Raw genomic sequence first — 13358 nt, 5'->3', positions numbered from 1 at the left:
TTTGGTTGTCACCCGCGGCATCATTATAGCACAGCGGCATGTCGACGATATTCTACGCCCCGTTTTGTTGCCCTTCATAGCAAGCCGTCTTGGGCTTATATTTCAATAACACACACAGCAAAAAAAGTTTTGCATCACCTCGGTTCCCAGAACTCTTGAATATCGACGTTGACTGTGTATATTGTATTACAGACGCAGTCCCTTTGACTGTTCAGGGATGTCACTAAACCCGCCCAAAGATATAAACAACCATGCATGAGCACTAACTATTAGACGGAGGGGGTCCGACGCCCGATCAGTTCCAATCATTCCACCAGGAACGAGGTACAAGGCTCAACCATGCCTAGACGGTCAATATCGCGGTTCGATCGCGTCCGCATCGTTACTTTGTACCAGGAAGGGCTCTCAACAAGGGAAGTGTCCAGGTGTCTCGGAGTGAACTAAAGCGATGTTGTTCGGACATGGAGGAGATACAGAGAAACAGGAACTGTCGATGACGTGCCACGCTCAGGCCGCCCAAGGGCTACTGCTGCAATGGATGACCACTACCTGCGGGTTATGGCTCGGAGGAACCCTGACAGCAACGCCACCATGTTGAATAATGCTTTTCGTGCAGTCATAGGATGTCATGCTACGACTCAAACTATGCGCAACAGGCTGCATGATGCCCAACTTCACGCCCGACGTCCATGGTGAGGTCCATCTTTGCAACCACGACACCATGCAGCGCGGTACAGACAGGCCCAACAACATGCCAAATAGACGCTCAAGATTGGCATCGCGTTCTCTTCACCGATGAGTGTCGCATATGCCTTCAAACAGACGTATTTGGAGGCAACTGGGTAAGGCTGAACGCCTTAAACACGCTGTCCAGCGAGTGTATCAAGATGGAGGTACCCTGCTGTTTTGGGGTGGCATTATGTGGGGCCGACATACACCGCTGGTGGTCATGGAAGACGCCGTAACGGTTGTACGATACGTGAATGCCATACTCCAACCAATAGTGCGGCCGCATCGGCGGCATATTGGCGAGGAATTCGTCTTCATGGACGACATTCCGAGCCCCCATCGTGCACATCTTGTGAATGACTTCCTTCAGTATAATGTCACCACACAAACTAGGATGGCCAGTATGTTCTCCAGACATGAAACCTACCGAACATGCCCGGAGTAGATTAAAAAGGGCAATTTATGGACGACGTGACCCACCAACAACTCTGAGGGATGTACCCCGAATCGCCGTTCAGGAGTGGAACAATATGGACCAACACTGTCTTAATGAACTTGTGGATAGTATGCCACGACGAATAAAGGCATGCATCAAGGCAAGGAATGTGCTACTGGGTATTGGAGGTACCGGTGTGTACCGCAATCTGGACCGCCACCTCTGTAGATCACGCTGTATGGTGGTACAACATGAAATGTATGGTTTTCATGAGCAATAAGAATGTCAGAAATGATGTTTATGTTGATCTCTATTCCAATTTTCTGTACATGTTCCGCAACTCTCGGAACCGAGGTGGTGCAAAACATTTTTTGATGTGTGTGCAATTTCCGGCGGGGGTTTTTACTGCCGACCCCTACCTTGGTCAGGAAGGTCGCGGGATCTCTCCCCTGTTGAGAAGATTTGGAGCATTATGAGCAAGGCTCCCCAACGAGCTCAGGATTTTGACGCTCTAACGCACCAGCTGGAAAGAATTGGGCGCGACATCCGTCAGGAAGACACAGAACAACTCTATCAATGAGGGCCAAGTCGAATAACTGCTTGCATAAGGGTCAGACGTGGACCAACGCATTAGTGACATGATCTACCCGTGAAGCTCATTCTCTTGAATAAATCATCAATTTTTTTCTGAAACTGTAATGATTTGTTTGCCTGTACATATACATAATATCTGCCGATTTCGTTCCATTTGGATTATTCCTTCGTGGTCCATCTTTTTTTTTGCCTGTTTTAATTTAGGAAACGTTTGGAAAGTACATATTTTCAAGCTAGCATTCAGAGTGACCGTTAGCCGTTGCGCAAGTGGAAAACAACTCTGAGAACCTTGTTCATGAATCAATATACCCAAATGAAAAATTCAGTAGGAGTTTATATCTGCTTTCCGCGTAAGAAAAGGAGAAAAAGCACGAGCAGTAGGTGTGCTGTACAGACGTATGAGTGGGGAAGGTGCGGGGGACAGTGATGGAGCTGGCGGACGTTTAGCGTTGAGTCTGCGGCGGGTGACGCGGCCGGCGGGCTCCCCGGTAACTCTGCCATCACCTTCACGCATAATGCGCGCGGCGCGTGCAGGAACGCGGCGATCGCTGCCTTTGCCGCCGCCGCCGCCGGCCCGCGCGCCGGACGGGTCCGCAGCCGCTTTACATTCCGGCCGGAATCTGGACGTAGTAGTTTGTGCCACCCGGTCGTTTGTTCCGCCGCAGACTCGGACGTTTTAGTCCGCTACTGGTCTTTTATTTTCTTTTTCACGGACATTCCATTCCTTACGTTGATACAAAGGAGCAGTAATTCTAACTTCCCGTATTCGGAGGGCTGCTTTTTATGGAGATATCGAGGACATTATCTTTTTTATACACACTCCGGGACAGGAAGATTGCGACACCGTAAATAATTTTTCAGAAGAAGCATAAAATATCTAATAGTGGTATAGTTAAACGTCAAAACCTCGGATTAATACAACTTCTTTACTGCTAAAGGAAAGAGGTATTTTGTGAGGCCATCTGGAGCTACTGTTTACATCGGAGCATCAAGTCTGCGACTAGTTTGACAGGTAGGTGAAGTACTGTGCACCAGACTCTTTTGACCCGTCCCAGAAATGTACTGATGCTGATTTCTGCACGCAGATGGCTGTCTAATTACTGTGCGAACGTATCCGCAAATATTCTAGGTGGTTACATGCAATATCCCTACGCAAGTGTGTAGTGACTTCACATGGTAATTTCCTTGAGACCTGTCCCAAGGAGCTCTGTCTTAGGCATGCTGACGTGCTTGCCCATCACGGTTGAGCTCTTAATCTGGTCTGTCCATCATAAAGATGAGTGTCGTCTAGGTCTTCGGTCGTCAACTGTTCTCTCTGTCCTCGTCCTTTCAATTGTCTTTTGCCTTCTGGCAATGCGACCAAAATATTTTACCTGATTTTCCTTGACAAGAGTCGTCAGTATTAGTCTGATGTGGAGGTGCTTGAGGATTACAGTTGTAAAACAACCTAGGCTACAATACCTTTATCTTGTAACTCTTCCATTTGGTCCGTGTTTGCATAGTGAAACAAAAATATGGGAATTGTAAGTCCACCTTGCTGCAAAACACTTTTTGTTATTTATTTCCTTATTTCAAAATGGTTCAAATGGCTCTGAGCACTACGGGATTTAACATCTGAGGTCATCAGTCCCCTAGACTTAGAACTACTTAAACCTAACTAACCTAAGGACATCACACACATCCATGCCCGAGGCAGGATTCGAAACTGCGACCGTAGCAGTCACGCGTTTCCAGACTGAAGCGCCTAGAACCTCACGGCCACCGCAGCCGGCATTTTTTTATTTAATCCCCAAACTAGTTTCAACGACAAATATCGCCATCATCAGTGGGTTATTCAAATTTACAACATGCAGAAAATAATACGGACAAACACATTATTACATTTGTACAGTTTGTTTTTTGAATATAGTTTTCTGTGGATACTTTCATACTACCTTACTTATTGTACGTTATAGCATGTTTGAAGACTTCTTGTCGCTGTTTGCGATATATTTCTTGTTCACGTTTTTCTTTTCGGCATAGATCATGTCATCTGCAACTGTGTGAGTGGCGTTTAGTAAACAAATACTAAAACGCGAACTTACGTATGTCAGCGTTATACGACTGGAATTGCGGTAGTGTTCTGGATACAGTTTTGGTGTGCACTAGGCTGTTACTTAGTTTGTCGTGTACTGACGGTCGTTGGACGGCTTTCAGCTAATTTTATAGACAGAAAAGCAAAACTTTCGCACTTTGTTTATGATACAAAACATTACGTCATCTTGCTGTTCACGTGTGTCGCGAGAAGTGTATCGCATGTTGCGAGAATGCTGTGAAAACTACAGCGGGAGTTATGACGACTTCTGTTCCTTATTTATGTCTATGTGTGTGATGGGGGAGTGGTTCTTTTGCGTGTGTGTGTTTTCTGTTCTGTGCCCTGGGTCAGTTCTCTCAGAGCGGTAAAGAGTGTGCTGTTGCCAAGTGTTGTGTTTTCGTTTATTACGTATTTCCCTTCCACTATAGCATTTTGTATGGCAGTAAAAATTTTGTCTATCTCTAAGACTCGAACGGCTTAAATCCATGTCTAGGGCCAACACACAGGCGTGCGTTAGCGAGCTCCCCTACTTTTTTTGTTTTTTTTGTTTTTTTTCGGTCGTCTTAACCATTTCGGCTATTTTGTGTTTAATTTATTAAAATTTTTTTGTCGTCTTCGTCGGCGCTGGCACATAGGCCATAATTTCCCGAATTATAACTCGTAGGGAAAATGAAATTCGACGTTAGGCACTGTCAGATGTTTGAAGCAGAAGAAATAAATGAGATTGTCATTTCCAACGGCTTGGGTTCTTCCTATCGACGTAGCTCAAAAACAGTCAAATTAATGACTTATAAAATTACTACAAAAATAATTTTTCGAAAACATTTCCGCAACTTAAGTACGAGGCACTGGATACAATTTGATTCTTGTAAGCAAGCTTTGGGCAAGTGAAACAAAACTCGTAGTGGGAGGAATTTTGCCGTATTAGATCAGATTTCTCGGGTAATAACGGAAGAGAAAAGAATGAGTATTTTCGTTGCAAATATCAAAACTGTACTCCTTATGGTAGCCCACATAAAGCAGCACGTATCAAATTTTGAAATTGATCCTTATGTTTGTAGTTCTTTAGCAAGTTAAGATGCTCTTCTGAAATGTAAAACATGTATTCTTCTAAGTTCTACGTTTTGTTTCTTAGCACGTAAAACACAAACTGTCCCATGAGCCACGAATAACTGATACTATTTCCCGACGGGTAACATTTCCGTTCGGGTTCCAAAAATTTAGTTGTTGGCTACGGAGCCGGCCGCGGTGGCCGTGCGGTTCTAGGCACTTCAGTCCGGAAACGCGTGACTGCTACGGTCGCAGGTTAGAATCCTGCCTCGGGCATGGATGTGTGTGATGTCCTTAGGTTAGTTAGGTTTAAGTAGTTCTAGCCATTTGAACAATTTGGAACCCATTTACTTTCGATTCTGAGGTGCTATTCCAGAACAACGAGAGCCTCGACAATTCTGTTCGTGTGTGAGGTGGAATTTAAAGTAAACTGAGGCAGCAGTGAGAATTTGGATCGAGGAAGGAGGCTTTCAAATGTTCAAATGGCTCTGAGCACTATGGAACTTAACTTCTGAGGTTATCAGTCCCCTAGAACTTAGAACTACTTAAATCTAACTAACCTAAGGACATCACACACATCCATGCCCGAGGCAGGATTGAAACCAGACCGTAGCGCCTAGAACCGCTCGGCCACTCAGGCCGGCAGGAGGGAGGCGTGCCAGGGTAACCCGGCCAGTTGCGTGAACCACTGTGCCAAGGTGGCTTAGTGGCTAACGTACCTGTCTAATAAGCAGGAGACCTGGGTTCGATGCCCGGCCTCGGTACAAATATTCAATCGGCTCTTGAGTCTATAAACATAAAATTAAAAGCGTGTGACTGCCACTGGTGGAGTGGGAAGTGGTGCCCTTGAGAGTACTCACTGTGTCCTCGCTGCAGCGACCGGAGCGCGCAGGCGGCGGGCGGCGGCACGAGCAGCGACACGGCGCCCACCACCAGCACCCACCGCATCCTCATGCCTGCAACACAGACGCAGCAGTCACTCTCACCTGTAAGGCTGACACTACGGACGGCTCAGTTTTCCTGTAAAAATTATGTGTGCCAACTTACACAATAGCGCATAAACAGTTTGTGAAATTTTGGGACTGCTTTGTTAAAATTTATAGACTATTGAGAAATCTAATATACAAGGTTACATAATATATTACAATACACTGACGAAAAAAGTGGAACACCAAAAATTAGTTAATGTAGAGTAATCATATTTCGGCAATACATTTGAACACTACTGTCCATTAAAATTACTACACCACAAAGATGACGTGCTACAGACGCGAAACTTAACCGACAGGAAGAAGATGCTGTGATATGCAAATGATTAGCTTTTCAGAGCATTCAAACAAGGCAGGCGCCGGTGGCGACACCTACAACGTGCTGACATGAGGAAAGTTTCCAACCGATTTCTCACACACAAACGGCACTTGAACGGCGTTGCCTGGTGAAACGTTGTTATGATGCCTGTTGTAAGGAGGAGAAATACGTACCATCACGTTTCCGACTTTGATAAAGGTCGGGTTGTAGCCTATCGCGATTGCAGTTTATCGTATCGCGACATTGGTGCTCGCGTTGGTCGAGATCCAATGACTGTTAGCAGAATATGGAATCTGTGTGTTCAGGAGAGTAATACGGAACGCCGTGCTGGATCCCAACGGCCTCGTATCACTAGCAGTCGAGATGACAGGCATCCTATCCGTATGGCTGTAACGGATCGTGCAGCCACATCTCGATCCCTGCGCCAACACACGGGGACGTTTGCAAGACAACAGCAGCATGGACTATCAGCTCGGAGACCATGGCTGCGGTTACCCTTGACGCTGCATCACAGACAGGAGCGCCTGCGAGGGTGAACTCAACGACGAACCTGGGTGCACGAATGGCAAAACGTCATTTTTTCGGATGAATCCGGGTTCTGTTTACAGCATCCTGATGGTCGCATCCGTGTTTGGTGACATCGCGGTGAACGCACATTGGAAGCGTGCATTCGTCATCGCCATACTGGCGTATCACCCGGCGTGATGGTATTGGGTGCCATTGGTTACACGTCTCGGTCACCTCTTGTTCGCATTGACGGCACTTTGAACAGTGGACATTACATTTCAGATGTGTGACGACCCGTGGCTCTACCCTTCATTCGATCCCTGCGAAACGCTACATTTCGGCAGGATAATGCACGACCGCATGTTGCAGGTCCTGTACGGGCCTTTCTGGATACAGAAAATGTTCGACTGCTGGCCAGGCCAGCACATTCTCCAGATCTCTCACCAATTGAAAACGTCTGGTCAATGGTGGCCGAGCAACCGGCTCGTCACAATACACCAGTCACTACTCTTGATGAATTGTGGTATCGTGTTGAAGCTGCATGGGCAGCTGTACCTGTACACGCCATCCAAGCTCTGTTTGACTCAATGCCCAGGCGTATGAAGGCCGTTATTACGGCCGGAGGTGGTTGTGTGGGTACTGATTTCTCAGGATCTACGCACCCATATTGAGTGAAAATGTAATCACATGTCAGTTCTAGTATAATATATTTGTCCAATGAATGACCGTTTATCATCTGCATTTCTTCTTGGTGTAGTAATTTTAAATGCCAGTAGTGTACATTTGTCTAGGTAACACATTGATGTGATTAACATCACAAGATCACATGTTAATGTTTGGTTGGTTTCTTTGGGTAAGGAGACCAGACAGCGAGGTCATGGTTCTCATCGGACTAGGGAAGGACGGGGTAGGAAGTCGCCCGTGCCCTTTCAAAGGAAACATCCCGGCATTTGCCTGAAGTGAGTTAGGGAAATCACGGAAAACGTAAATCAGGATGGCCGAACGCGGGATTGAACCGTCGTCCTCCCGAATGCGAGTCCAGTGTACTAGCCACTGCGCCACCTCGCTCGGTCACATGTTAATGAAACTACTAGACATGCCACTGCAAATGTGAAATACTGGTACGCTAATAACCCATGTAGCCGCCAGAATGTCGAATGCAAGCATGCAAAAGTGCCTGCATTGTGTTGTACAGGTGCCGGATGTCAGTTTATGGGATGGAGTTCCATGCTTGTCGCATTCGGTCGCTCAGTACGGGGCGTTTAATGCTGTTTGTGGATGATGCTGAACTTGTCTTCTGATGATGTCCCATATGTTCTCGATTGGAGACAGTTCTGGTGATCGAGCAGGCCAAGGCAACATGTAGACGCCCTGTAGAAAGTGTTAGGTTACAACAGCGGTATGTGAGCTACAACAGAAACAATCGTAACTTCACGTGTGCCCCACGGCAGCGTAATAGGTCCGCTGCTTTTTACGATTTACATAAACGATCCGATTGATGGTATTGACAGCGGCATTAGACTGTTTGCCGATGATGCTGTAGCCTACAGGAAAGTAGTATCACACGAAAGTTGTGAACAAATCAATGAGGATTTGCAGAAAATATATGCGTGGTGTAATGACTCGCAGTTGCCTCTCAATATTAATAAGTGTAACCTACTGCATATAACAAGGCGAAAATCCCCATTAATGTACGAATACAAAATAAATGCCCAGATTTGGAAGCGAAACATCCGTCAAGTATGTTGGTGTGACTATTCGAAATGATCTCAAATGGAATGATCAGATTACGCAAGTAACGGGTAAGGCGAAATCTAGATTGCGGTTTCTTGGTAGAATCCTGAAGCGATGCAGTCCTTCAACAAAGGAAATAGCTTACAATACGTTAGTTCGTCCAGTCTTAGAGTATTGTTCCTCTGTATGGGACTCTTGCCAGTTGGGTCTGATTCAAGAGATTGAGAAGGTCCAAAGAAGAGCGGCAAGATTCGTGACTGGTACATTTAGCCATCGCGAGAGCGTTACAAATCTCACAGAAAGTTTCAAGTGGGACACACTTGCAGATAGACGGCGCGCTAAACGGAAAGGGCTACTCACTAAATTCCGAAATCCGATCTTCACCGAGGATGTAGAGCAATATTATTACTACCAACTTTCAAATCGCGCAATGATCACCATTCAAAGATGAGGGAAATTAGAGCTCGTACTGAGGCGTTCAGACATTCGTTTTTCCCCCGCGCTATCCGCGAGTGGAACAAAGGGGGTAAATTATGACTTTGGCGCCAATTGTGCCATCTTGCCGCACACCGCTTGGTGGTTATCTGAGTATATATGTAGATGTAGATGTGGAGCGTTATCCTGTTGGAAAACACTCCCTAGGATCCTCTTCATGAATGGCACCACAGCAAGGCGAATCACCAGACTAACGTACAGATTTGTGGTTAGGGGGCGTGAGATAGCCACAACATTGCTTCTGCTGTCATACGAAATCGCATCCCAGGCCACAGTTCCAGCTGTAGATCCAGTGGTGTAGCACGCAGACAGGTTGGTTCCAAGCCTTCAACTGGCCTCTTAATTAGCACACAGCCATCACTGCCACCGAAGCAGAACCTGAGCTGTCGGCAAAGTCAGCCTTCCAATGATCTCTCGCTTGACACCAGTTAAATCTAAAATGGCGGTGGTTTGCGGCCAGTGGAATGCACGCTAGTGAGCGTCTGGCTCGGAGCTGTCCTTGAAGTAACCGATTTGTAACAGTTCGTTGTGTCACTGTAGTGCCAACTGCTGCCCAAAAGCTGCTGCAGACGCAGTACGATGCGCCAGAGCCGCATGCCAAACTCGATGTTCTTCCCTCTAGATAGGGCCATGTGGCCACGCGCAGCCCGGTCTTCTTGTGGCTTTCGTGGCTACCGCTGCCAGCAATGATGTACAGTGGCTAAATTCATACCAAATCTTCCTGCAGTATGCCAGAGAGAACATCCTGCTTCCCGTAGTCCTATTACACATCCTCGTTCAAAGTCAGTGAGGTGTCGATAATGGCGTCTTCGTCGCGTTAAAGGCATTCTAATGCACCGCGTCCAATCCCAAAGATCAATAACGCTCACGACCGTTACAAGCCTGTATTTAAAGCAAGCCTCATTTGCGTCCTTTCGGGGTGCACTCAACGTCGTGATGCCAATTGAGGAGCTACTCGACCGAATAGTAGCGGCTCCGGTCAAAGAAAACCATCATAACTACCGGGAGAGCAGTATGCTGACCATACGCCCTTCGTACCCGCATCCTCAGTTGAAGATGACACGGCAGTCGGATGGTCCCGGTGGGCCACTTGCGGCCTGAAGACGGAATGCCCTGCCATTTGCATCGACACAGTCGCGCCACTAGCGTCACTCTTATGTGTTTTTTCCGCCAGTCTGTAATAACTGGTTACTCTGGAGCGTTATAGGTGGTGTGGAACCGCTCCAGGCAGTTATATGAGTCTCCGCCGCCATTCGTGACATGAAGTGGTGTGTGCGCGACAGAATCAGCGCCGTAACATGGGTTGATGCGAAGACGTGACACAGTGGTGGAGATGAGCTACCTTCTTTGACAGGTCTCATATCGTGTATGAAGTTATCAGATATTAGTGTCACAACGACGACTGTCTAGCGTATCTGTAAGGTACGGTGTGTCACTCACAGCCGAGTAACACGAACTGAGAACGGAGATCGTAGAAATGTCACAATTCATAGAGCGCAAAGGCGGATGCTACGCCTTGTCAGTGGCAATAGGTTTCAAACCTGACCTGAAACTGTTGCTGTTAGTAAACGCTGAACCATCTCAACCGAGCGAGCTTTGTTAAGGGAACTACATGCGATGGACATCTCTAGTCGGCGCAAAAATGCCATCGCTCAAAGCCAGGTTTAACATCCTTTTAATTTCTTTCATTTCAGACAGAAATTGTCACGCTCAACACGATCGCACCCATATAGTTTACCATTCTGTTTCCTAATCATATTTTTTTAGAAATTTGATATTCACATTCATGTGGCATGATTGGCTGGGAGTCTCTATGTTGTTCATTTTTGGAACACAATCTACGACCAGCTTAGAGACAGAAGTGATGTCACTTTCTGTAGGACTTGACCATCATTTTGCAGGACAATGCTCAAGCAGGTACAGTGCAAGCTGTTACTGATTTGTTTGACTGGTGGGGCTGCTAAGTGCTATACCACCTACTGCACTCCCCTGACTGAAGCCCTCGTCAGTTCAACTCGATTTCTAAACTGAAGGAAACACTTCACGGCATTCACTTCAGAACTGCTACAAATTCGTCGGACAATAGACCGCGCCGATCGAACTGTCAACACAACTGGTACTGCTAAGAGTATCCTACAACCACATCGCTGGCAACTGGCTGGTGACTACTTTGAAGGTAAGTGAAACTTTGGAACACGTATCTATTTTGTACGAGCTGTAAATAAATAATTGCCACTATTAAAGTTCCGACCCTCGTATAAAAATGGTTCAAATGGCTCTGAGCACTATGGGACTTAACTACTGAGGTCATCAGTCCCCTAGAAAAAAAAAAAAAATGGTTCAAATGGCTCTGAGCACTATGGGACTCAACTGCTGTGGTCATAAGTCCCCTAGAACTTAGAACTACTTAAACCTAACTAACCTAAGGACAGCACACAACACCCAGCCATCACGAGGCAGAGAAAATCCCTGACCCCACCGGGAATCGAACCCGGGAACCCGGGCGTGGGAAGCGAGAACGCTACCGCACGACCACGAGATGCGGGCTTCCCCTAGAACTTAGAACTACTTAAACCTAACTAACCTAAGGACATCACACACACCCATGCCCGAGGCAGGATTCGAACCTGCGACCGTAGCAGTCCCGCGGTTCCGGACTGCAGCGCCAGAACCGCACGGCCACCGCAGCCGGCGACCCTCGTATAAAACAGAAGTGATATCCGGCGTCCCCCAAGAAGTGTTAATGGCCCACTGCTGTTCCTAATCTACATAAACGATTTAGGAGCAGCCTTCTTAAATTTTTTGCGGTTGATGCTGTCATGTATCTTCTAGAAAAGTCATCAGAAGATCAAAGCCAATTGCAAAATGACTTAGACACGATGTCTGAAAGGTGCGAAAATTGACAATTGTCTTTCAATAAGGAAAATTGCGATGTCATCCTCACGACTACAAAAAGAAATCCGTTAAATTTCGACTAAACGATAAATCACACAAATCTAAAGCTGTCAATTCGACTGAATACCTAGGAGTTACAATTAGGAACAATTTGCAAGTTTTCTTTTGTATTTGATCGTGACGGACGTCACATGACATCCGTTGAAATCCGTTATTGATCTCATCACTCAGTTTTTTTATTCCAGAGATCAGCCAGCTCCCTGGACGAACACGCTGAGCTACCGTGCCGACGCGTTGGAACGATCGCATGTTGTGGGAAGGCAAACGAAAGGCTACTTTTTACTGGCGGAACATTTAGACGGTGCAACAGATGTAGTAAAGAGTCTGCTTACACTTCACTTGTTAGTTTTCTGCTGAAGTATTGCTGTGCTGTATGGGATCCTTACCCGATAGGATTGATGGAGGACGTCGAAGAAGTTCAAAGGAGAGCAGCTCGTTTTGTGCTATCGCGATGTGGGAGAGACACTATCACGGATATGATATGCAAATTGAGGCGTCAATAATTAAAACAAAGGCGGTTTTTGTTGCTATGAGATCTCTCCAAGAAATTTCAATCACCAACTTTCTCCTCTGAATGTCAAAATATTTTACTGTTGGCAACCTACATAGAGAGAAATGATCATCATAATAAAATAAGAAAAATATAATAAAGAAGAGAAATCAGAACTCCTGCAGAAAGATTTAAGTGTTCATTTTTCGCACGCGCTGTTCGAGAGTGGTGAGGGGTAGCGAAATAGTCGGAAGGTGGTTCGAAGTACCTTCTGGCAGGCGCGTATGTGTGAAATGCAGAGTAGTCATGCAGATGTAAATGTAGAAACCCGTCCATAGAGTAAGTAGGATAGTTTGTGACTGTTTACTGTACTAGGTGCTAGGCAATACATGTATTTAGGCTTGCAATTAAAAAAAAAAACGTAGAATAAATGCAGTTCAAGTCCTAAAGCAAATAAAGACACACCTAATGACGAGACAAATATTGCACGTAAAACTATTACAAAACAAAAACAATAAAAGTTGCAAAAAAGGGAATAGAAAGGAAGATTGGGTTAATGTCCCGTCATCATTTAGGTCATTACAGACGGAGCAGAAGTTCGAATTGTGTCACGGATGTGGAAATCGGCCGTGGCCGTTCAAAGGAACCATCCCGGCATTTCTTTGGAGCGATTTAGGGAAATCACGGAAAACATAAATCTGGATGGCCGGGCGCGAGTTTGAACCTTCGTCCTCCGGAATGAGAGAGCGTTTTGCGCCACCTCGCTCGGTAACAAAAATTGCAGCCTTATCGCTTACAGTGACACAAAATAAATATATTCCCGCAGTGCTTGAAGATACTCGACGCTTCCTGTGACGGGAGCTAGGTCAATCGATACAAATCGCAGTTACTCGACGGGGCCTGACAGCTTCCCGTCAATCTAGCGTGACTCATTAGAGAACAGGACTGAGTTTAGCACGACGTCTGCTTCTGTATACGAAAGTTAG

At 46.2% G+C, this 13358-nt stretch overlaps 1 protein-coding gene across 1 annotated transcript in view; it reads right to left on the bottom strand.

The window, feature by feature from the left end:
* The window catches only part of LOC126173147 (serine proteinase stubble), a 538296-nt gene that overhangs the window by 243735 nt on the left and 281203 nt on the right, over positions 1 to 13358 (bottom strand). The window contains exon 2 of the mRNA XM_049920937.1: positions 5744 to 5839. Coding sequence (XP_049776894.1) covers positions 5744 to 5837 — 94 coding nt within the window. The 5' untranslated portion in view covers positions 5838 to 5839. The remainder of the gene's footprint in view (positions 1 to 5743; positions 5840 to 13358) is intronic.

Source organism: Schistocerca cancellata, chromosome 1 (assembly GCF_023864275.1).
Source record: "Schistocerca cancellata isolate TAMUIC-IGC-003103 chromosome 1, iqSchCanc2.1, whole genome shotgun sequence".
Lineage (NCBI taxonomy): Eukaryota > Metazoa > Arthropoda > Insecta > Orthoptera > Acrididae > Schistocerca > Schistocerca cancellata.
Note: the sequence above shows the minus strand (reverse complement) of the source record. Positions and strands in the feature narration are given on the sequence as shown.